The 25,998-nt window shown below is 35.1% G+C and overlaps 1 protein-coding gene and 1 pseudogene across 1 annotated transcript; one reads left to right on the forward strand and one right to left on the reverse strand.

The window, feature by feature from the left end:
- The first annotated feature begins 22,088 nt into the window (after positions 1-22,088).
- LOC120147760 lies at positions 22,089-24,931 on the forward strand (annotated as a pseudogene).
- Positions 24,808-25,669, reverse strand: LOC120147761 (glutaredoxin-like). Its single transcript, XM_039161071.1, has 4 exons — positions 25,580-25,669; positions 25,412-25,500; positions 25,015-25,113; positions 24,808-24,910 (listed from the first exon to the last, which is right to left on the reverse strand). Exons 1-4 carry the CDS (start codon positions 25,633-25,635, stop codon positions 24,837-24,839), a joined length of 318 nt encoding a protein of 105 aa, XP_039017002.1. The 5' UTR covers positions 25,636-25,669; the 3' UTR covers positions 24,808-24,836.
- Positions 25,670-25,998: the final 329 nt, after the last annotated feature.

Here is a 25,998-nt window from a genome sequence, read left to right on the forward strand (position 1 = left end):
TTTTTGGATTTAATCCAAATATCGAATTTCAACTCTATAACAAAGGACATTCGATATAGTCGAAACTGGTGTATTTTAATCTTTGCTCTATTTTCGTTACACGATAATGAGCAAAGAGGGGTAGCTGAAGACACCTAATTTCATCCGCTGGCCCAGTAACCCACGACCCATATTAAATTAGGGTTTCTAGAAATCCTCATCCAAGTCAGCGCTGTTTCTAGGAACCATGGTAGACGAGCCTCCAACGCCGTTTCCTGCAAGGACTCTTAATCACCAACAAATAACAGTGTTAGAGTTCTGATATGAATCAAACTCTAGAATATTAGGCTATAAATCCCATGTAAATAGAACACACATACACAAAGGTTTTGTACACGATTACTAGACATCAGATTACTTACAAAATATACAAAAAATACTAGCAAATCCAAGAAGAAAATCGACCACGTGTAATATTCGAAAGCAAAAAGAAATAAAAGGTAGGGTTTTTACCTTGTTTGGTTCTTCTCTGCATGTAAATATAGATATGTTTTCATATCTTCATTCGAACGGCCGATGACCCGGGGAGGGATTTTTCGAAAAGATCTTTCTAGATCTACCCTCCCGAGGCCATTGTCTTTGAAAAAGCCAACGTTTTTCTGAGCAACATGGCCCCTGTTCTTCACTGTTGAGGAATGTTGGAGAGCAAAAGTGAAATAGGGGAAGGTTCACGCATTTGAGAAAGAGATGAATAAGAATTTTTAAATTATTTTTTTTTACTCATATACTAAACCCATCAGACTATCACAACCCGACCCAAGCCTGCATCTGACCCATGTTTTTTAATAAAAGTGGGGAAATCCCACTTTTGGTCCCTTTATGTTATAAAAGGCCTCACTTCGACCATAAATCCATTTTAATTCGGCCTATAATTTTTATTTTCTTTTAATTTGAGCACCTAACCTTTTTTTAAATTAAATTCGACCCTTACACTATTATTTTTATCATTTATTTTATAATATATATACGTTTTTTATATTTTATTATTATTTTATATAGTTTTTAATTATTTTTGGTTATTTCTTTATTTAAGTACTATATCTTATATTTTTATATATACATATATTTCTTTTGTATTTTTTTTATTTCTCTATTTTTACTATTTTTTAGTTATTATTAGTATTATGTTTTATTTTCGTTATTTCGTTTATCTACTATTATTAATATTTTTTTCTAATATTTAATTATTTAATATCAATATTATTATTATCAAATATATATATATACTTTTATTTATTTTATTTATTTGTTTTATCTAATATATGCTATTATTTTACGTTATCTTTATTTTAACCTTTATATATAAGTATATGTATATTTTACCTTTTGTGTATTTTCATGCTTCTATCTTTTAGCACCTTATTATGTATATTTACTATTATCTTTCTTTTTATATTTTTTTTATCTTATTCTTTTATTTTCTTTTCTATTTTTCTTTATCCTTATTTTTCTTTTGTATTCGGATAATTAAATCTAACATTTTTTAAGGGTACATCTTCAATTAATCAGAGGTAAGTAATTCAGGATCAAATTTTACCTTTTAATTTAAAATTACAATTTTCTTAATTTAAGACAACTAGAAATTATATAGTACCGAAAGGGCAGTTCAAGGGTGTTAACCCTTCCTTGACTGTAACGACTCCCGAATCCGACACATCTTTGGCAAGACACAGATCCAATAATAAATAAGGTATCCGATCAACCCACTTTTTGTAAAGTAAATGATCGGTGGTGACTCCCAATTCATTTAATCCACGTCAAAGCCCAACCGAAAGACGGTTACGACAACTGCAGCCAATTTTCATAGCAACCAAAGAGCGTTAGAAGTCTATTTTGTATAGGATTCTAAAAATAGTATGCTTTTTCATTATAAATACATGTAATCCATATCATTTGTAACACACGAATGGAGATACCAAATACAATCAGAAATTGCGAGCAATCTTAGAGCGGAATCAGAGTTTTTTTTCCTGCAAGTTTTCGAAGAGAAATACAAGGTAAATATAATACCTTTTTCGAGTTTACGCTTGCATGCTTGTGTCTCATTATATTTTGTATTCGAAAAACACCAAAGAAAACGATTTTTTGCCGATGAACATGGGCATTTTTCGGGATCTATTTTTATATATCTAGCCCCGAGGCTTCTTTTCTTGAGAAAATACTTTGATTTTCGGAATGGGTGTGAAAAAGGGGTAATCTCACTCTTGGTCCCCTCGTGTATAAAGGATTTAATTTCCACCCTTAAATCCCAATTCATCCTCAAAGTGCTCCAAAATTTGTCATTCGATTTTCTATTTTTACATTCTAGTCCGTTTTCTAGATTTGAATTTCAATTTTCTTCTTATTTTATTTAATATTATATTATAGTATATATTTGATATTACTCCTGTATATTATTATTATTTATTTCCTTTTGTTGTTATGTATATACATGTATCATTATTATTTTATTATTTACTTATTTTATTTATATGTTATATTATATACATATATATTTTTTACGTTATTTCTTAATATTTTTCTTTATATATTTTTTAGTTTACAAGCTAATATGTATGTATTTCCTTTTTACCTTTTTTCCCTTCATTTTGTTTATTTATTTTATTTTTATTTTCTTTATTCATTGATTCATTTTTCCTATTTTATTTATTTATTTATCTTATTCCATTGTCTTTATTTTTTTATATATTCCTTTTATTTTCATAATCTCCATATCAACTGTGTTGTTTACTTTTCGTACATATTTGTTAGTATTTTTTTTGTTTATCTCTTCTTTATTTCATTTTCTTTATTTTCAATTTATCTTCATCGTTTTTGTTTTTCTAATACTTTTCTTGATTATTTAAGGGTTTGTTTTCCAAACCTTAGAGGTGAATAATTTGGATCGTCATTTTATCTTTTAATTTAACTTACAATTTTCTTAATCAAAGAAACTTGAAATTACGTAGTACCGAAAGGGCAGTTCAAGGGTGTTAACCCTTCCTTGACTATAACCGACTCTCGAATCCGACACATCTTTGGTAAGACGCATATCAGGTAAGAAATAGGGTGTCGATCAACCCATTTGCTTTAAAATAAATGATCGGTGGCAACTCCTAAACCATTTTCCTAAGTCGAAGCCCAATTTCGGGGCCAAACCGAAATATGGTTGCGACAGCTTGGCGACTCGCTGGGGACACAGGTAAGTGAGTCAGGCTAAGGTAATTTCCAGTTGTTTTTTAACGAAAATGGTAAGTTTAAATTTTAAGGTAACATTTCGATCCTTATTACTTACCTTTGATTATATTTTTTCGAGTAAATAGTTGAACTGACCGTTTTCTAGTGATTTCAGCTTTCCAAACTTTTTCATTCAACGCTCTAAACCCGAGCTCCGAACTCATTTTAAGTGGGGGTGAAAGTGACACATTCGTGTGAATTTATTCACCGCATATGCCAAGCAAGTAGCCTTCGGGATTCATATACCTTATGTCTTCGTGTGAATTTATTCTCCGCATAGACATAAGGGAATGTGTCCTCTCGAGTTTAACTTAGTCCACACAAGCCTGTGATGGGTTTAGGACTAAGGGTCTAGTAAGCCCAAGGGGGCACCAGCAAGGAGAACTCGGGTACCATTTTTTAGAACCTAAACCAGGAGAATTTGAAGAAATAGAGCCTACCCCAAAACCACATTCCAAAACCTAGGACATTTATTTCCTAACCATGTTTTTTTTCTCTTATTTTTTTTCTTGCCATTTATTTTTTTATTATTTTTTTATTTATTTCTATTTATTTTTATTTTACTAATTGTTTGCCTTTGTGTTTGTTTTTAAAGCATTTGAATCGTAACAAGAGGCCATTAATCCCTAAAAAAGTGTTTGTTACATAAAATAATCTGAATTAATGGATAAAGGTGTTGTAATACAAGAGATTAAAAACCCCGAGGTACGACTATGGTCTGAGAAGACTCAGAAGGAAAATGGAGATAGTCTTCAAGGAAGTTATGTGTGAGAGCTGGTTAGCTACGCCTCTATCAGCCTAAAGTAGAACGATGTGCAAGAGCTTCGAGACATCTGGGGCAGTTGGAAGAATGATCAGAAACAGAAGTTCAGCCAACGGTACGGTGACATTGCATTGTTGCTTCAAATCAAGACTGATAAGCCCTTGATCAGAGCCTTGGTTCAGTTCAAGAACCCGGATACAGTTGCTTCATTTTAATCAGGAGGACATGGTGCCCACCATTGAAGAGTACACTACACTGTTGCACTGTGAAAATATCAGACTGGAGCGAGCTTATATTAAACACATCAAAAGTCAGCCTTTCAAGAGTGCACTATCCAAGGTTGCTGGGGTTGACGAAAGATGGGTAACAGACCGAGCTCGATGTAAAGGCAGTGGGGAAGGAATTGACTGGCTTCATATCAAGCAACTGATGAAGGACCATCCTGATGAGTGGAAGGCAATAGACCTGTTTGCATTGGGTCTGTATGGCCTGATTATATTCCCGAAGACTTTGGGGTACATTGATGCAGCCGTGGTGGAACTGTTTGAGCAACTTTCGAAACGAGTCAACCCAGCACCAACCACCTTAGCCGAGACCTTTCGGTCTCTCAACCATTGCCGAAGAGCTGGCGAAGGTAGATTCATTGGGTGTTCAGCTCCTTCAAGTCTGGATTTACAGCCACTTCTAGAAGACTAATGGGGTTGCCTACCGCCGATTTAGCACTACGTATTCACCTTTGAGAGAGTTCATCACCATGAAATGGCATGAAGGCGCTTCAAAAGAGAAGTGGATGAAAGTCTTCACTCATCTCCAAGATCAGGATATTACCTGGAGAGCCCCATGGTTGTTCCTCTGTGACGTTCTTTTTCGATATGGGGACTCCTACACTATGACCTTACTTGGACTTTGGGTTGCAGTTGGGTATGCTCTGTTGTTAGCACTTAGACAGTATGGGGCACGTTAGTTTGTCCCAGCAACATGCGGACTAGTCAAATCAGAGTTTGAGTATCACGGTGACAACTATAAGAAGATGATCAAGGAAGCAGTCGATTCATGGAAGAAAGTATTCCGGATGGATGTTGTAGCTGCCACAAACATGCTTACTCCGGACTATGTAGAGTGGCGAAGATTGAGAAAAAATGACAATATCCCGGTTCCAGACTGTGAGGACACCCGAACCCTGGAAGAACATCTCGTCTTTTATGAACTTAAGATAGCCAAGACAGAGTTTGAAGCTGTGAATAACGAGCTGAAGTAGAGGGTAAAGGAGCTTGAAGCTAAGCGCTATCAGTGGAAGCTAGATGTCGACTCTCAGAAAGATCGAGCAGACAAACTTGAAAAAGAACATAAAAAAGTTTGTTTTGAGCTCGAAGACTTGAGAAATGGGTATCAAGATAAAGTCAAGGATAACTCCAAGTTGAAAGTGGCTTCTGAATACTGGAAATACGAAGCTCATAGCCTGAAAAGAAAGTTCGAATGGCCTAATGAGAGAACTTGGAAGGAACAGATGAAGACTGCCCAGAGGTGCTTAACAGACAGTCAGCATCAAAACCAATGCTTGAGAATCCAGATGGCTGATTGGAGAAACAACATGAGAGAGATGGCAAAACAATAGCTGAGTTAGAAGCTATTGTAGATGGGTTCAAGAAGAAAGTGAGTGAGCTTCAGATGGTGCTTTTCGACGGAGGTTTACAGTGGCGTTTCCGTTGGGAGCAAGCACAACAAAGGCTGAAGGCCAGAGACGCAGTCATCGGAGACTTCCTGGATCAAGTACAGAAGGCATCTCATCATCTACACGGCCTGGCAAGGGAAGCTGGAATGGTCTGACAAGGCATACAACCAGTGACAGATGAAGACAGAAGACTTGTCAACCTACTAAAAGCTGTTTGGGGTCTAGAGGATTTAGTCTGAATATACCTTTGATCATTTTTATGTCTCTTACAAGATAAAACTTTTTGTCTAAATAAAGATTATTTATAATAATAGACACTTTTTTGGATCAATGCCTCGAACATTTCATGCATTCTTGCATTTTGCATTTTTTTCCTTTTTGCATCTTCATCTACATTTTTAAGCATTTTCACAAACATGAAATTAAGTCATGAAGGACTCGATGAAGTGGATTTAACCACATGGAAGCAAGATTGTAACATTAAAGAGCTTGATCATCTGATGATAGGACAAAGCCGGCTAGGATGATCTAAGAAAAGAATCCCCATATCCTAAGGACTACGATGTTAAAGCTGTTAGCTGTTACCATATAAGAAGCCCCAAACATTCCTCTGAGAACTATAAGGCGCTGAAGCGCAAGATCCAAAACCTGTTGGATTCAGGGGCATAAACGGCCGAAGAAGGGGGCATGGCATATACCATTTGCACTTAGAGGATTGTTTTGTTTAAACACGTCTCTAATCTTTCATCGTTTGCTTAATCTTTTAAAGGATTGAATTTATGCTACTTTCTAAGGTGGAGCAATTGAACAAATTCTAATCTTTAGTTCTTCGAATATTAAATGAATTAAGGATTCTTTTAATTTTCAAGAATTATAGATTTTTGACATATGGCAAGGTTAGAACTTTCTTATCCTGTCTCAAACCCCAAAACAAAATACCTTGATTCTTTACCCAAAATAACTCATGGTCATTACCAAAAAGTCCAAATTTTGACATTACCTCCCTTTGAAATTCTTGAACATTACCTTTATCTTTTTGATACACCCACACCTTTCTTTGAGTCAATAAGATCACACCATTGTCTTTTTAGACTCAAAATTGACATTTTTACACCATTAAAGCCCACAGCATCGAGTTGTTCATTTGAACATGAGCATTCTTCTAAGACATAACTTGGGGCATCTCGCAGGGAGCTTGAACATTAAGACATCTGGGGGAAAAAGAAGAAGAATTCATCCGAAACAATTCAATCATGCATTAATTACACTGTTTTCATGTAAATAGAATTAATCCTGAAAATCTATCCCCCTGGGGATACCTCTTCTGTGAAGACTTCCATGTATGAAATGATGAACGACTTTCTTTCTTTATCCCCTCACAACAGGAGAAAAAATATATCCCTTGTGTCCCCTTTTGAGCCTATAGTATTTTTCTTCTGATTCAACCCTAACCAAGGATTACCCTCCACACTGGGGGCAAGGTGGAAGAAATCTGCTCACATGAGTGAAGACATCAATCCAAAGGAAATACCAAAAGGTGGGCCAAATACCAAGTGCGAAGATTCAATCAAGAACAAAAAAGAAAAGAAGCAAAAAAAAAAATAAAAAGAAAAAAGAAAAGAAGCAAAAATCAAAAGAAAAGGGACAAAAAGCACATGCAAAGATTCCCTAAAGACAAATGGCACATCAAGCTTCAAACTATGAGATTGATCAAGCATAATCATTCTTGAATCACTAAATCACTTCACTCGAAGATCATAGAGCATCAGGAAAAAGAGACATTTTGAGCAAGACAAGATCGAGGGCAACAGAATGAATTGATCCTTGGTTTAATACCCTAAAACACTTATTTGGGCCTATTTATCCTTTTCTTTAATAACCATGAGCCATGGCCTACATTACGTGCCTTAAAAGTCCCTTCTAATCATACATGGATTTCTAAACATAAGAGACTATCTTCAGATTTCATCCCGCCCATCAGGATTAATTTGCAAAAAAAAATGTAATTAATGTATGGTAGAGAAAAATGACAAAGGGGGGGGTTCAAGACGTAAATCCTGAATAACGTCTTGAAACCAAAGGAGGGTTCGAGTTGAAAACCTAAAAAGCTGCTCGAATATAAAAATTGTGCAACTAAGGCGATCACACAAATTCCTTGATAAGGCTCGCACAATCCGAGTGTGACAACGAAGGTTGGGAGTCAGAGAACACTTCCAGCAGAGAAACATGCAAGCTACCCCATCAATCCTTTGAGCATAAAATGCCAAACCTTTGACCAAACACGATAATCTGAGACTTTTTTATCCGTTCCTTACTTAACCATTTCCCAAAGATAGCTTTGATCTTGACACTTGTCAAATATCTATAATTTATTGAAGGATTAACATTGTAATTAATTCTTTGATATCCGATGAACTCTAGTTTTATGATTCGTCTCAATTGTAAAACCGTAAAAGTGACAATATTTTCAAAACTTTTGGTTAAACATTTTTCGAAACTCTTTTAATTGATATTTTCATAACTTTGAAAATAAAAGAGAAAGAAAAACATTTTTTCAAACAAGACAGTCTCTCTAGAGTGGATCTTGGTAAATGACATGTGACTCTTACACAAAAAGCTCGTGCTCAGAATCAATGCTGAAGCAAAAAATGAGGAACATTTGGGGCATCTTTGAAGATTCAACATCAAATATTGGGGCATTTTTGGATATTGGGGCATCTTTGGGGATTCAACATCCTAATGCGAATTATCAAACCTTCTGAAGGAATTTCCTCCACATGCAGGAACAAGCAGGCAAAAATGAGGCTCTATCCAAGAGATAAATGACATTAATTCATGTTGCATGCATCTTAGACATACTTGAGAGCATCATATTTATCATTTTTAGCATACATAATTTTTTCAGCTTTAGAGTCAAGTTTCAACTTCAATGCGAAAGATACCTGATTCAAAAGAGTTTGTAAAAATCGATAGTGGTTGCTTAACTCAGTAGCAAGGAGCTACACCTCAACTAATTTGATATATTGAAAGATCGACAAATCTTAGAATCAACTTCAGACGAGTTCGAGAGCTATTTCAGAATCGATCCAGTTCACATTTTCAAGTTGGATTTCAACTTCACGACGAAGGATATCCAATTCCTGGCTCAACTTCACGGCGAACCCACGGTTCAACTTCACGACGAAGGGAATCGTGCTCACCATTGTCTCTCTTGAGACAGTTTCCCTTGAAACAAACTTTGTCTCTCTTGAGACAGTTTCCCTTGGAAAAAAACCCTTGAAATTGTTTCTCTTGAAACACAAAAACCTTTGAATCATAAACATTGAAAACATTTCCCTTGAAATGAATTTTGTCTCTCTTGAGACAGTTTCCCTTGAAACAAAATCTTTGAATATGTTTTCCTTGGAACTAATTTCATCTCCCCGTGAGACAATTTCTTTTGGAACTAAGTTTTGTCTCTCTTGAGATAGTTTTTCTTAAAACAAAATTTTGTTTCCCTTGAGACCGTTTCTCATGAAACAACAGATATCTTTGAGACCGTTTCCCTTGAAACGAATTCTGTCTCTTTCGAGACAATTTCTCTTGAAGCATCATCTGAACCGTTACACTCAGCTCAGGCACATACTTGGGATGGTCGAAAGCATTTCTCAAATCAAAAAAATAGAATGTGCACATCAGATTTGAACATTTGAAGAATTCGAGATCAGGGATCAGAACTTGAAGATTCCAGAACTAAGGTTCCAGAAAAGCAACCGGAGATCGAGATTTCTCTCATGAGCCCAAAATTAACATATGTTGCATATGAATTTTAGGCATACCTAAGAGCATTGCATCCATATCATTACATATATGCATAACTTTTTCAGGTTTTAGCTAGAGTCAATTTCAACTTCGCAACGAATGATATTGAGCTCAAAGCTACACAATCAACTCGAGAGTATATTTCAACTTCGCGACGGAGGATATCTAGTTCGAAGCCAAACTTCACAATACTTGGATTTCAACTTCACGACGAAGGATATTCAAGTCAAGGCTCAACTTCACGAAGAAGGGGTCATCCACGATTTCAACTCCACGACGGATGATATCGTTCCCACACATCCACGATTTCAACTCCACAACGGAGGATATCGCGCCACCCGAGACAACACAAGTTCAACTTCACAACGAATGGACGGCTGGTTGTCAACAAACAACTTCCCAATTTCAGAGCCAATTTCAACTTCACAGCTGGATATTGGACTCAAGACAACACAAGTTCAACTTCACAACGAAGGGATGGCTGGTTGTCAACAAAAATTTCCCAATTTCAGAGCCAATTTTAACTTCACAGCGAAGGGCATTGGACTCAAGACAACACAAGTTCAACTTCACAACGAAGGGACGATTGGTTGTCAACAAACAATTTCCCAATTTCAGAGCCAATTTCAACTTCACAATGAAGGACATTGGACTCGAGACAGCACAAGTCTAACTTCACAACGAAGGGACGGCTGGTTGTCAACAAACAATTTCCCAATTTCAGAACCAATGTCAACTTCACAACGAAGGATATTGGACTCGAGACAACACAAGTTCAACTTCACAACGAAGGGACGGCTGGTTGTCAACAAACAATTTCCCAGTTCCAGAACCAATTTCAACTTCACGGCGGAGGATATTGGATTCAAAACAATACAACCTACTCGGATTTCAACTTCACGACGAAGGGTATCCAATTCCAGACTCAACTTTACGACGAAGGGGTCACCAACGGTTTCAACTTCACAACAAAGGGAATCGTGCACACAAGCAACATATCCATCTCTAGATTGGATTTCAACTTCACGACGAAGGATATCCAACTCAAAGAAAGAGTGTCTGTCAACACACTTTTCAGTTTCATAGTCAATTTCAACTTCACAACGAAGGATATTGGCCTCGAAACAACGCAACTTACATTGGATTTCAGCTTCACGACGAATGATATCCAAATCCAAGGCTCAACTTCACGACGAAGGGGCCATATTCGATTCCAACTTCACAAACAGATTGACCCAACTTCATGACGAAGGAGTCATCTGTAACGCAGCAACACTGAAGTCTTCAGGACAAGTTTCACCTTCACGACAAAGTATCTTGATCCAGAAGATGATTCAAAGGCCACTCGCCAAAAGCTTTGAGTTCGATTTCAACTTCACGACGAAGGATATCGTGCTTAGAAGCTTCCAGTTCAACTCGACCTCACGACGAGGGAGTCATTACATATTTCAGTTCAATTTAATATCGGATTTCAACTCTACGATAGAGGATATTCGATATGAACGAAAATTTGTGTCTTTTATCTTTGCCCTATTTTTCGTTCCACGAAAAAGGACAAAGAGGGGCAGCTGTAGACACTAATTTTCCAACGCCACATGTCTCCTCCCAGAAGACTCCTCCTACAGCCAATTTTCACAGCAACCAAAGAGCGTTAGAAGTCTATTTTGTATAGGATTCTAAAAATAGTCTGTTTTTTCCATTATAAATACATGTAATCCGTATCATTTGTAACACATGAATGGAGATACGAAATACAAGCAAAAATTACGAGCAATCTTAGAGCGAAATCAGAGTTTTTTTCCTGCAAGTTTTCGAAGAGAATACAAGGTAAATATAGTACCTTTTTTGAGTTTACGCTTGCATGCTTGTGTCTCGTTACATTTTGTATTCGAAAAACACCAAAGCAAACGATTTTTTGCCGATGAACAGTGGCATTTTTCGGGATCTATTTTTATAGATCTAGCCCCCGAGGCTTCTTTTCTTGAGAAAATACTTTGATTTTCGGAATGGGTGTGAAAAAGGGGTAATCTCACTCTTGGTCCCCTCGTTTATAAAGGATTTAATTTCCACCCTTAAATCCTAATTCATCCTCAAAGTGCTCCAAAATTTGTCATTCGATTTTCTATTTTTACATTCTAGTCCGTTTTCTAGATTTGAATTTCATTTTTCTTCTTATTTTATTTAATATTACATTATAGTATATATTTGATATTACTCCTGTATATTATTATTATTTATTTTCTTTTGTTGTTATGTATATACATGTATCATTATTATTTTATTATTTATTTATTTTATTTATATGTTATATTATATATATTACGTTATTTCTTAATATTTTTCTTTATATATTTTTTAGTTTACAAGCTAATATGTACGTATTTTCTTTTTTACCTTTTTTCCCTTCATTTTGTTTATTTATTTTATTTTTATTTTCTTTATTCATTGATTCATTTTTCCTATTTTATTTATTTATTTATCTTATTCCATTGTCTTTATTTTTTATATATTCCTTTTATTTTCATAATCTCCATATCAACTGTGTTGTTTACTTTTCGTCCATATTTGTTAGTATTTTTTTTGTTTATCTCTTTTATTTCATTTTCTTTATTTTCAATTTATCTTCATCGATTTTGTTTTTCTAATACTTTTCTTTATTATTTAAGGGTTCGTTTTCCAAACCTTAGAGGTGAATAATTTGGATCGTCATTTTATCTTTTAATTTAACTTACAATTTTCTTAATCAAAGACAACTGTAAATTACGTAGTACGAAAGGGCAGTTCAAGGGTGCTAACCCTTCCTTGACTGTAACCGACTCCCGAATCCGACACATCTTTGGTAAGACGCAGATCAGGTAAGAAATAGGGTGTCCGATCAATCCATTTGCTTTAAAATAAATGATCGGTGGCGACTCCTAATCCATTTTCCTAAGTCGAAGCCTAATTCCGGAGCCCAACCGAAAGACGGTTGCGACAAACACCTATTTATATATATATATATATATATATATATATATATATATATATATATTATATATTTTTATTTTCTTTTTTATCTTTTTGTTTTTTATTTCACACGTATATATATTTGGTTTTTATTTTCTTTTTAAAATTTTATTTGTTTTTTTTATTTTTTATGTTTGTAGTGTTTTGTTTTTGTCTCTCTTTATTTAATTCTATTATTTCTTCCATTATTTTATTTTTTTTTTTGTTTAGTTTTGTTTTATTAATTTCATTTTGTCTTATTTTTATTTTATTTACTTTATTATTTTCCTTTATTTTTTTTTATTTTTTTGTATTATTTTCATATTTTTGTATTTTCTATCTTAATTCGATTATTCACTTTATTACAAATCTAACATTTATATATTTTTTAAAGGTCTTTGTTTAAATTGATCAGAGGTAAGTAATTATGATCAAAATTTTACCATTTTAATTTAGCTTGCAATTTTCTTAATTAAGGACAACTGGAAATTAATTAGTATCGAAAGGGCAGTTCAAGAGTGTCAACCCTTCCTTGACTGTAACCGACTCCCGAGTTCGACATATCTTTGGTAAGACGCAGATCAGGTAAGAAATTGAGGTATCGATCAACCTATTTTGTTCTTAAGATAAATAATCGGTGGCAACTTTAACCATTATTTTAAGTCGAAACTCAATTTCGGGACCACCCGAAAGACAGTTACGAGAGGCAGATGTGTAGTGGGACATCGGTGCGGTTTTCATGGGCTTCGGTCAAAACCCAATATAAGTGGATAAGAAATAAATAAAGATGTGAAATGATGATATCAACTACCAGTAATGGGGACGCATGCATCCCTTCTCTTCCCACTACCAGGATTTTCATCTTCAAATATGTGAGGAACAATGAATTTAGCTTCCACACACACACATAAGAGGAAAGATTTTTATTTAGACGATGTGAAATTCATTTTATTTAAGATTTTAAAATTTTAAAATTAAAATATTTTTTACTGAATATCAAATAATAGCCCTAAAAAATCTTTCTCCACTAATATAACACTCTGATTTTTACTGCTCAACAAGTTGGAGCATTTTCTACAAATAGTTAGCACCTTTTATCATTGGGGTGAAAATTCAGTTTTTTCCTTTCTTTTCTTTCTATTTTTCCAAAAAAAGTAGAAGAATTACATTTGTAATTAATCATAACTTTTGAAATTCAAAAGCAGAAGATTTCTTTATAATATACATTAGAAGAATTTTGGTAATATATTGACATGAGAATATATTAACTACTACTGTCAGAGTTATAATTCAAGACTTATGATTATGTGATTACAAGTAATTGTTCAGTTTCAAGAGATAATTCTCAAGCAATTCAATAGGTACTTTAATGAATATTTGATCATTATATTAATTCTTTGATGAATTTATATGAGAAGATTATTATATTGATTTAAATTTTAATTGATAATTAAATTTATAAATTTAATGGCTACAGATTTAATTATTTAAATAAATTTAAATTAATATATTCTGACATTATATATGTGCGTGGTTAAAATAAATATAAAATAAATACACATGTGAAAGTGTGGGGAAGTTCTTCCATCATTGCGTCTCCAATTGGTTGCTCGTCTTCTGGGCTAATGGGGTCTATTTCCTCCGTCTCTTGATTTAATCTGACCTCCTTGACACGCTTCCAACCGAGTTTTTCAACAAAATCATATCCCGCTTTTTTAATAAATAACATGTCAATCTTACGGGTTAATCGAACAGCGGCGTCATGCGAAAAATCAACTTCTTTCTTCTTCAACAGATGGGTGATGACACATCCATATGGTAGTGAAGTTGAAATTGTTGCTCCCTTTGTGACCATATATACAATTGTATTAAATATCAGTTTAGCAATATTTGGAGCCGTTTTGGATTTGGATTTATACTTTGCTATCCACCAATAATCGTTGTCTCGAAGCGTTGAATGTTTTCCCCCACTAGGCCGGATATACCATGTGAGCATTTTGTGAAACACTCTCGACTCTACGTCTAGGTGAATTGGGCAATTTCTAGCAACCCATTGTATTGTAATATCTAAATTATTTTCATCTGAATCCCCTTTATTCTCGACACCTAGACCCTCCGCAATAGTTTCCGGAGATATATATATTTCCTTCCCCATGACATGGGTATTAATTCCTATTATATTAGTCTTATTAGGCTCGTGTTGTAAGGAAGCATTGTTGTAGAAGACTCTAACTAGGTTGGGGTAATATTTTGGTTCTACACCAAGGAATTCAAGCCAACCCCAAGATGTAAATGTAGATTTAAAACTAAATGCATATTTATCATCAAACAAGAAACCCAGGTCAATGACACGTCCGGGACGAATCTTCTTTACTTAAAAACTCGACTGCCATATTTGTTTCTCCATATCGTATCTAAAGTTCAGAGTTTCGAAGGACCTGATTTCCTCAGAAGAAACGTTTGTCTGAGAAGGAGGTTGTGGTTGAGAAAAAACTGGGTTGAGAAGAGCTTTGAGAAAGACCGTGCTTCTGACGCTGACGTTTTGGAGACATTTTGGGTGTGGATGCTATTACAATGGAACACAAACACATTCAGAAAAAAAAACTCCAATATAGAAATCAATCAAACCCATAAAATATCGATAAATTTACCTGAATATCTTCTCGTCACTGTTATGATAACGCTAGTATTCGTCGAAGAGGAAGAGTTCTCTTCTGCCTTTAGGTTTAGGGTTTGTCGCTTTAGAGTTTGTATTGATTTATATATAAATAATGAAGGGGGAAAAACACGCGATATTTAAATTAGTATCGACAAAAATTAAAAAGTGTCGATACATGTTGTAGCATATTCTCTCATAAAACCGGTATATTTATATCGGTTACATTGAAAATTTACCTATTACATTATACTTATGGGTTTCGATGTTTCTGGGATCGATACATTTTATAAATAGATCGACACTTTATGGTTGCACCCTTTTTGGGATTCATTCTGGACCAAAAGTATCGAGACAAAATTAAAAAGTGTCGATACATGTTGTAGACCTATTATCTCGTAAAACTGGTATATTTATAGCGGTTACATTGAAAAATTACCTATTACATTATACTTATGGGTTTCGATGTTTCTGGGATCGATACTTTTTATAAATGGATCGACACTTTATGGTTGCATCCTTTTTGGCATTCATTCTGGAGCAAAAGTATCGACACAAAATTAAAAAGTGTCGATACATGTTGTAGACCTATTCTCTCGTAAAACGGTAAATCTATACCGGTTACATTGAAAAAGTACATATTACATTATACTTATGGGTTTCGATGTTTCTGGGATCGATAAATTTTATAAATATATCGACACTTTATGGTTGCACCCTTTTTTGCATTCATTCTGGACCAAAAGTATCGACACAAAATTAAAAAGGTTCGATACATGTTGTAGACCTATTCTCTCGTAAAATCGGTATATTTATATCAGTTACATTGAAAATTTACCTATTACATTATACTTATGGGTTTCGATGTTTCTGGGATCGATACTTTATGGTTGCACCCTTTTTGGCATTCATTCTGGACCAAAAGTATTAATACAAAATTAAAAACTGTTGATACATGTTGTATACCTATTCTCTCGTAAAATCGGTAAATTTATACCGGTTACATTGAAAAATTACCTATTGCATTATACTTATGCGTTTCGATGTTTCTGGGATCGATACTTTTTATAAATATATCGACACTTTATGGTTGCACCCTTTTTGGCATTCATTTTGGACCAAAAGTATCGACACAAAATTAAAAATGTTTGATACATGTTGTAGACCTATTCTCTCGTAAAACCGGTATATTTATAGCGGTTACATTGAAAATTTACCTATTACATTATACTTATGGGTTTCGATGTTTCTGGGATCGATACTTTTTATAAATGGATCGACACTTTATGGTTGCACCCTTTTTGGCATTCATTCTGGACCAAAAGTATCGAAACAAAATTAAAAAGTGTCGATACATGTTGTAGACCTATTCTCTCGTAAAACCGGTAAATTTATACAGGTTACATTGAAAAATTACCTATTACATTATACTTATGGGTTTCGATGTTTCTGGGATCGATACTTTTTATATATGGATCGACACATATGCTTACTTATTTTTTGGAAACTTTACGTTTGGGAATGATACTGGACAAAATGTTGGAAACAAATCATTGTTTATTAATTTTTCAGTAAAAAGTCTATTTATACCAACTACATTGTAAATTTACCTTTTACAACAATATCCATATATGTACGTATCAACATGACTCTTAATGTGTATAAGAAACATGTACAACAACCTACTGCTAACTTTTCTCATCTCATACATAATTACATTCACATACAAAATTATAAATCGTATACAAAATTATAAATCTTATACAACATTAACCCTACATTTACATCATTACATCCTTTTGTTATTCTTGTGTATCATGGCAACTTTTGTTATCTCTTGTCTTCGTTGATTTTGATTGTGGCTTACGAGATCGTTTAATATTCGCGATCTATCCCACTCTCCAACAACCTATATTTAAATTGTCAGAACGTTAAGTATTGTAAACCACAACATTCAATCTACGACTTTTAACAATTTTACCACAAACGAATTTTTAATTCCACTTACAAAATCACCAATTGCCCTATAGAACCGATCAATTCTATCCACATCATAACATACATGCCGCAATCATATCTGTTACAAAATTTGAAAACCACACATGTCAATTATGAATCATGCATAAATTAAGCTTTCTATTTATGATAACATCTGATACCCATTCAATTGCTTATTCTTCTTATGCTCCACAAATTTAAAATTTTTCAAGGGGAACTTTCCTAGAGATCCACAGTATTCTACCCAAATGTGTTTCTTATTATAAACATCTAATATTTTAATCTGCATTAAAAAAATATGAAGTTATGATCCAAAAAAATTATGCATTATAATTTACATAATGTCCTTTCATACATACATACATTCCAATCTCTTAGCATCATTCACTCTCTGTTTAGCTGCTTCAGATGTAAACATACTACCATATATTGTTGCAATACGATATACCATATCTAACACCAACAGATATCAATGTGAATTATGGTAGTTTATTGTGATCATGATTTGCAACAAATTTCACACCCAATTTGACAAAATTCAACATTCTATATCCGAAAACATCATTTACAATTGGTATGGTATCTTACTTTCTCACAGTCGGTGAATTTAACATAGTTATCCAATATGGGACTCCAAAAGGTAGCAATACTCTCAACACTTTTGTTGTTGGCATCCAACGCCTGTTGCTTCAATTACGCAACAATCATTATTAATTTACCGTCTATAACACTACTTTTCAACATTTATTAATTTAACTTACCGCTAAGTGGTATGGAATGTAATCAATCCTCTAGAGTGACTTTTTCGAATCGTAGCATATTGTCCAGGCGAGCAAATCAATAACCTAAAAAAATTAATTACACAATCAGAACATATTCAATAGGTTTTAACATTTTGTACTTTCTACTTACCACACCGCCAACATTCCGTAGGCTTCAACATTGCAACGTCGTATACACTAGCGAATTGATTTCCCATTGAGATTACAGAATATCTGTATGAATCATTAGGATTAATATGTTGTCATGAAATATTTAAATATCACTCACAAAGCAATATATTTCACTTACCCCAATTCTAACCCACTATTCCATAAATAATCACAAATTGCAACTTCGATGTCATCAATTCCGCTTGGAATATCCGTTTTTTCAACCTACAATTTTGCATACAAATTTTTGTCACGACAACATGATAAAGATCAAATTAAGTTTTCTTTTATTCAACTTACCTTCTGCTTCTTCTTCTGGGGTGCAGGACATTCCGAATCCAAATCTGCATCTATAACACTCTCTGGTGTATAGATGACATCGACATCCTTCCTCCTTATTTCTTCCATCTTTTATTCTTCCTCCTCCCTATTTTCTTCTTCATATTTTTTCAGTTCATCGTATTTTTGCTCTACATAGCTCTTCATCTCTTTTATTTCACCCTTAAATTTTTCTCCTCCATCCAAGTATTGATCAACCACCCCCTTCACCCCCGTAAGTTCACTCCTCAATTCCACAACCTCCTTTACCACTCCATCAAATTTTTCACCCGTCACCATCTTAAGATCACCCTTTAACACCTCAACTTCTTTCACCACTTCACCCCTCAACACCTCTACTTATTTCACCACTCCATCAATTTTTCCTTCAACTTCCCCCTTATGCCTCTTAAGTGTATCTTCGACTCTCTCAAGTTTCTCTTCGACTCTTGAATATCTTTGCATGATATCAAATTGGATTTTTATGGTATCAGCCAATTCAGACATCAAAATGTCGAAGTTACTATGTTTTCCCTCACCGTCATCCCCCTCACCATCATCCCCCAATACAATCATCTCTTCTTTCTTCTCCTCTGCCTCCACTACCTACTTGCCAATAACCTTCAAAATTAAATTTCAATATTAAGACATTGATTATATTCTTAATATTATTTAATTACATTTATTACCCTTTCTTGCTTCCTTGGTCTATCCAACTTCAACTTCGCCATCACTCTAACCACTTCTTCCTTCTCCCATGCATGGATGTGTGCCACTCCAGTTCTTTCATAAACCGGTACTGCCTCACAGCCCGACCAAAAATCGAACAGTGCAACCTGCATTTATAATAAAATTTATAATTTTATATAATAACTATACTATCATTTTATATAAAAACACAAAAAAGTTCTTCAAGTCATTTACCTCTAAGATTGCTATGCACCCTTTGAGGTATCTCTGGCTGCCCTTTTTAAAGGTGATAATTTATTCAATCAATCTCGAATGGTGAATTTCAGCCCAATTGAATTCACCATTCAAGCCTTCATCGTAAATGAGCTTCATATAGTCCTTGTTCGTTGACGTATCACCCGTTGGACAAAGAAAGATACCGACAAGGTACAATAGAACTCTGGCCTTCAGCTCATCCCCTCGTAAGATCCACTTTTGATTTCCTCTCCAAGTTCAACATATGTCACCTTCTGATTCAAACTATATTTGGAGGCAAGTGCTTTCCAGTTCTAACTCTTACAGACTTCTACAACACTTTTTCCTATACTGCTGCAGCACATAGGATCCTGAGAGGAAATGAAAAATCACCATACTTAGCAATACATTGTTTGACATCAAATTGCGCCATCAAGGATCGACACAATTCCCTCCGAATAGGTCGATCCCTTACTCCTACCTACGATCCAAAACCTATTTCTCCCAGCACATTCAACTGACCATTCTCCTTAAAGTGTTTAATTAATGAATTCACCCTTTTAATGTTGCACCTTGTCGACACTTCCTACATTTTTTAACAATATATAATGTTATAGTTCTTATATATTTTGTATCAACGTATTTACAAGTTTAATGAATACCTTATTTTCATGTGCTTTCCTCCGTTATTTGTATTCTTTACTATCATTCCTTGACTGTATGATGTAAGGTTCCTTTCCAGCATCACTCATCGAATTCCATTTGGACCTCACATCTTTTGTCACCTAATATTAACCATAAACGTTTCTTAATCAATACATTAACACTAAATAATACTCAATGTCAATTTCATTTTACATACTGAACCGCTCTGTGTGCCATCTTCTTCATCCTTTTGCATTCGGCCATACTGTCAACATTTAAAATTTGTAATCAATTTAAAGTTCTTAAATATTTTAATCCAATTACCATTTCAACAATAATAACAAAAAGACATTGATACTTATTAGAAGTACATATATCCACCCTTTGGTTGCTTTCGAGTCTCGGCCTCAATTTCAAAGTCATCTGCGCCACCAATAATTTTTCCACCCATTGACTCATTTTTCCTTCATATATTAGTTTACGCAAATCAAATCAAATACTTGTTACATACACTTTATTCAATATACAAATATAGATAACTACTCTTGTGGTAAAACGGTTTTCTTCAAAAGAATTTAAATGGCCACTACAAAATGTGTCGGCACATTTATACAACCTATAATATCATTTTTTACCTATAATGTTTAATAAAAGTATCGACATTTATATTTTACCTTGAATATCACTTTCTACCTGTAATCAGTCTCAAATACTTCTTTACTCCAAAACCCCAAACAACATATAAAAACCTATTTCCTATTACTGTAATAATTAAAAACTAGGGTTTCGACAACATACTTTTCGATTCGACTGCAGCAACAAACAAACAAACTTCGCTTTAGAAACGCCTTCTGATATGCAGCAACAATTACACTTCGATTTCAAAAACTCGTCCGTTCTATCTATTTTCAGAGGATATTTAGCTATGGCCTTTATATTTTCATCAGATATATTATTTATATTTAATCGATACAATTGCCAAAGTGTCGATATTTTCATGTCAGGTGTCGATACTTTCGAAAGGATAATTACATATTTCTTTGAAAGTATCGATAATTTATTATATTTACTTATTAAAGTATCGACACTTTCAATATATCCGATAGCACTTTACTGGTTTTATCATATTTTTACATGTTATATCGTTGTGGATCGATACATTTTTATAAAGTATCGACACTTTATAGGCGCTAAAAGTGCTTCTCTTTTAAATTCACAAAGTGTCTATACTTATATTAAAGTACCGACACTTTAAATATATCCGGTAGCGCTTTACCGGTTTTATCATTTTGATATCGGTTTTGTCATATTTTTACATGTTATATCTTTGTGGATTAATACATTTTTACAAAGTATCGACACTTTATAGGTGTTAAAACTATTTCTCTTTTAAATTCACAAAGTGTCGATCCTTATATTAAAGTATCGACACGTTCAATATATCCGGTAGTGTTTTATCGATAGTCTTTTCGTGACCGGTTTTATCATATTTTTACCTGTTATATTGATATGGATAATACATTTTTAATTTGGATCGACACAAATCGACAAGTTAAGTTTGTCGGTTGCCAAATTTTTTAATATTTCTTCATGACTTAGACCTACTAAATTATTATTACTCAACATTTTCGATAGCGCTAAACCGAATTTATTAAATATCTTTTAATGTATCTAATAATACTGTATATTAATTATATATTAACTGTATATTAACTATATATTAATATGTCTTTCCTAAGACAATCCGAAAGTGCGTTAGGCTCAAGCCCACATGTAATCATATTTCCGCGCGCGTGAGATGTGAAAGAGATAAATGGAATTACTGTTATTATTCCTTTTTTGAAATATATATAAAGAAGAGAGAATTATTAGATGGTGGAAAGTTTTTAGGCTTTGAAGTTGGTTTGGAATTTAAACTCCATATTCTTCACATTTATCCTCACCATATTCTTATTGCTAGCTGCTCCAAGTTCCCATTGAAACTAAGTGGAACATCCATCATTAACACCCCCACTTTGATAACTCCTTGTTTTTCAAATTTGGTTGGGATTATGTTGAAGCCGTTTAAAGCAAAATTCCACAATTATAGAGAGATATATACATGTCGAACCAGAGAAATGGTATAAGCCTACTACTTCTTTTAGCACATCTCCCTCTCTTTCTTCTACAATGAAGAGTTCGACCATCCTCCTCATTCTCTTTCTTTCAACCATTTCGGCGTACCCTCCTCGTTACACCCCTATAGAAAGCTTAACAATTGATTGTGGTTCTTCCGATAACAACATAGCTCTAGATGGTCGTGTTTGGACCGGAGACAATACCCCGAAGTTGTCGCTTGTTGAATCAAAAAACAACAATTCAGTGTCTTTGAAAGCACCCAATAGTATTGGTCAAGCCCCCTTCTCGACGGCTCGGGTTTCCCGGTCTGAATTCGCCTACGTAATTCCCCTTACACCCGGCCAAAAGTTTGTTCGCTTGTATTTCTTTCCGACTTCGTATCCGAGCTTCGACATCTCGAAAACGTTCTTTTCCGTTATAACCGGTGATTTTACTCTTCTCAAGAACTTCAGTGCTATTCTTCATGCTCAAGGTCAAGAAACGCTTATCAAAGAATTCTGTGTCAACCTTGATGAAGGTCAGCAGGGGTTAAACTTAAGGTTTATTCCAAGTCCTGACATTTCAGATTCATATGCTTTTGTAAACGGGATTGAAATTGTTTCCATGCCGACTAATCTTTATTATCAACCGGCCGATAGTGAAGGGATCGAGTTTATAGGTCAGAGACAGGGAAGCTTGTACACCATGGGAAACAACACTGCTATTGAGCTGATGAATCGAATCAACGTTGGTGGGAAGCAAATCTCTCCCGTAGATGACACCGGCATGTACCGTTTTTGGTCGGCCGATGACGATTACCTGATAGAAGCTGCAAGCGCGGTTCTTCCGGTTAATCTCAGCATCAATCTCAACTACAGCGATGATAAGCACTTGTTTTCTGCACCGGATGTCGTCTATAAAACGGCTAGGACGATGGGAAAAAACAGTACTGTTAATGAACATTACAACTTGACTTGGGAGTTCCCTGTTGATTCTGGATTTAATTATTTTGTTAGGTTACACTTTTGTGAGTTCCAGATTGAGATAACACGACAAGGTGACAGAGTGTTTGAGATTTTCATAGCCAATTTAACGGCGGAAACCGAAATGGATGTTATAAACTGGAGTGGAGGAAGAGGAGTCCCGACATATAAAGACTATGTGGTGGCGATTGGACTGAAAGGAAATGAAAAGAAACAAAATCTCTCCATTGCTTTGCACCCTGCCCCAAAGTGGATGACTCATTATTCAGATGCAATCCTCAACGGGGTCGAAATCTTCAAATTGAGCAACGATGGAAATCTAGCCGGTCTTAACCCTGACCCTGAGACGATGAGTCGCCTACGACCGTTGCACAATCGAGTCGACCGAGGAAGCACGAGAACAACAAAACGACAATTATTGGTGGCGGTGTTGGAGTATCCGGATTTGTTCTACTATCTATCTTGTGTTTCTTCATTGTGAAGCACAGGATGAGGATCAAATACGTAACCTCGACTTGTGGAGGTTCGGCCAGCAACAAGTCTAACAATAGCTCATCTCTACCATCCGATATTTGTCGCCTTTTTTCAATAGCTGAGATAAAAGCAGCCACCAACAATTTCGATACTGTTTTCATAATCGGTGTTGGAGGTTTCGGCAAAGTATACAAAGGATTCATCAACGGCGGTGCAATGGCGGTGGCAATCAAAAGGTTAGATCCCGAGTCCAAACAAGGGGCCCTTGAGTTCAGGACGGAGATTGAGATGCTTTCCCAACTCCGTTACCTCCATTTAGTCTCTTTAATTGGCTATTGCAACGATGATAATGAGATGATCCTTGTGTATGATTTCATGGCTCATGGTACACTCCGCGATCACCTTTACGACACCGAAAACCCTCATCTTCCATGGAGACAACGGCTCGAGATTTGCATCGGTGCGGCTCGTGGATTGCAATATCTCCATAGCGGGGCAAAGCATGTAATCATTCACCGTGATGTTAAGACCACCAACATTTTGTTGGATGAGAAATGGGTAGCTAAGGTTTCGGATTTCGGATTGTCCAAAGTTGGTCCAACCAGCATGTCCAATTCCAAAGCCTATGTTAGCACATTGGTGAAAGGCAGTTTCGGGTATTTGGATCCGGAGTATTACCGCCGACAACAACTGACCGAAAAATCCGATGTATATTCTTTCGGGGTCGTGCTATGTGAAGTTTTGTGTGCTAGGCCACCAATCAATCGGTTAGCAGAAAAGAGCCAAGTGAACTTAGCAATGTGGGCACAAAAATGCTACCGGAATGGAAATCTTTATCAGATAATCGATCCATTTTTGAAAGGAATGATCGCACCGGAGTGCTTGAAGAAATATGCCGAGGTAGCAATAAGTTGCTTGCACGATGAGGGAATCAAACGGCCATCAATGAACGATGTCGTGTGGGGACTCGAGTTTGCACTGCAGTTACAAGAAAGTGCCAAGAAGGAAATCGAACTTGGATGGGATGGAAAAGAAGTAGATGCAGATGAAAGTTGTGAAGGGTTTAGTTGCTTTAGCATCGCACCTATTGATGAACACATTTCAGCTACCAAAGATTCTGAAGTTTTCATTTCAGAGGCAGTGTTCTCTGAGCTTAAGAATCCCAGAGGACGATAAGGTAAAAGGATTGAAACTAAAACGTGATTATCACTTCATTTAACAATCAATCAATAGACACTACTAGGAGTTAAACTCGTAATTCCAATCCAGTATATCAATATCCCAAACAACAGAATCTACATAAAACCGATGTTGGTATTTGTTTACCAGAATTTCAAGATTTACCATAAGCTCCGGCTTCAATTAGCAACGGAATCAGCTGCCCATTCGCATACATAACCGTTGTAGCTGCAGATTTACAAACCAGGCAATTATAATGAGCATGGTTTATATGTAGAACTGTCATTGATATTTAGATAAAAGATGATAGCACAAGAATTTTAAGGGCATACTGTCACTGCCACCAATGTATATTCCACCGATGAAAACTTTGGGCAGAATCCACACGCCAGTCCACTCGGCCAGAACTGCAAGAATTTCACCTCCATCACCTTGAAAATGTAACAATGGAAGCCATAAGCCGTTGATCCAGTTTTAAAGCATTTACTTCAACTACAAATCAGATCCGTAGCTATCTTTTCAAAGTATTAAGATACCAAACAGAAGCCAAACAAAGCGTTGAAATCACAGTTTGATTTCCGGAAAGGATCGTTTCCAAGATACCAAACAGATCAAGTTAATAATACTAACAAAATCTCAACCATTGAATCACAAAACCGTGCCTCGAATATTCTTTCCCCCCCCCCCCTCCCCTTCCCAAGAAAAGGAAAAAGGAAAAGGAAAAACTACTTTCTTTGTCGAGCTCAATGAGTTTGTAAGAAGCTCCAACTTGGTTAAACAACTGCTTCATCTCCACGCAGAAGGGACAGTTCGTCGAGCTGCAACAAAACAATACGTATGAAAAGACAAATTCGTAAACTGAAACCATGAATGATGTACGTGTAAGAATACGTGTACCCGAAAACGACAACGGGATTGGTTGAAACGATCTCCTTAGCCTTACGCAAAGCCATTTCCCTCTTCTTCAAAAAGATTGCTTCAGGTTTTCTTTCCCCTCTTGGAAACTTCAACTGTAGCTCACTAAATATTACTCAATTTATAAAGGGTTTACCTTAATTTCTCTTTATTTTAGTTTTTGTAACAAAAGAAATTATTTCTTTATCATCAAACAGGTTATTGTTGGATTGATTTTATAATTAATCTTCCGATTCAATAACGGTCCAAACGGCTTACGATCGAAGCAAGTCAGTTAATAGATTTTATTGGATTCATGCTACTAATTATACTTACAATCATTGAATTATTAATAAGATTATATTTTTATCACTCCACCTCAAAAAGTCACTTGATATATGGCTTAATGTCATGATTGACAA

This window comes from Hibiscus syriacus, unplaced genomic scaffold, assembly GCF_006381635.1.
Source record: "Hibiscus syriacus cultivar Baekdansim isolate YM2019G1 unplaced genomic scaffold, ASM638163v2 tig00110940_pilon, whole genome shotgun sequence".
Taxonomy (NCBI): domain Eukaryota; kingdom Viridiplantae; phylum Streptophyta; class Magnoliopsida; order Malvales; family Malvaceae; genus Hibiscus; species Hibiscus syriacus.

Excerpts from the sequence above, each read along its gene's own strand:
- LOC120147761 (XM_039161071.1), bottom strand. The coding sequence starts at position 25,635 with ATGGCTTTGCGTAAGGCTAAGGAGATCGTTTCAACCAATCCCGTTGTC. Across the intron at positions 25,501-25,579 it reads AATCCCGTTGTCGTTTTCGG|CTCGACGAACTGTCCCTTCT; the intron begins GTACACGTATTC and ends GTTTTGTTGCAG. Across the intron at positions 24,911-25,014 it reads ATACATTGGTGGCAGTGACA|CTACAACGGTTATGTATGCG; the intron begins GTATGCCCTTAA and ends GTAAATCTGCAG.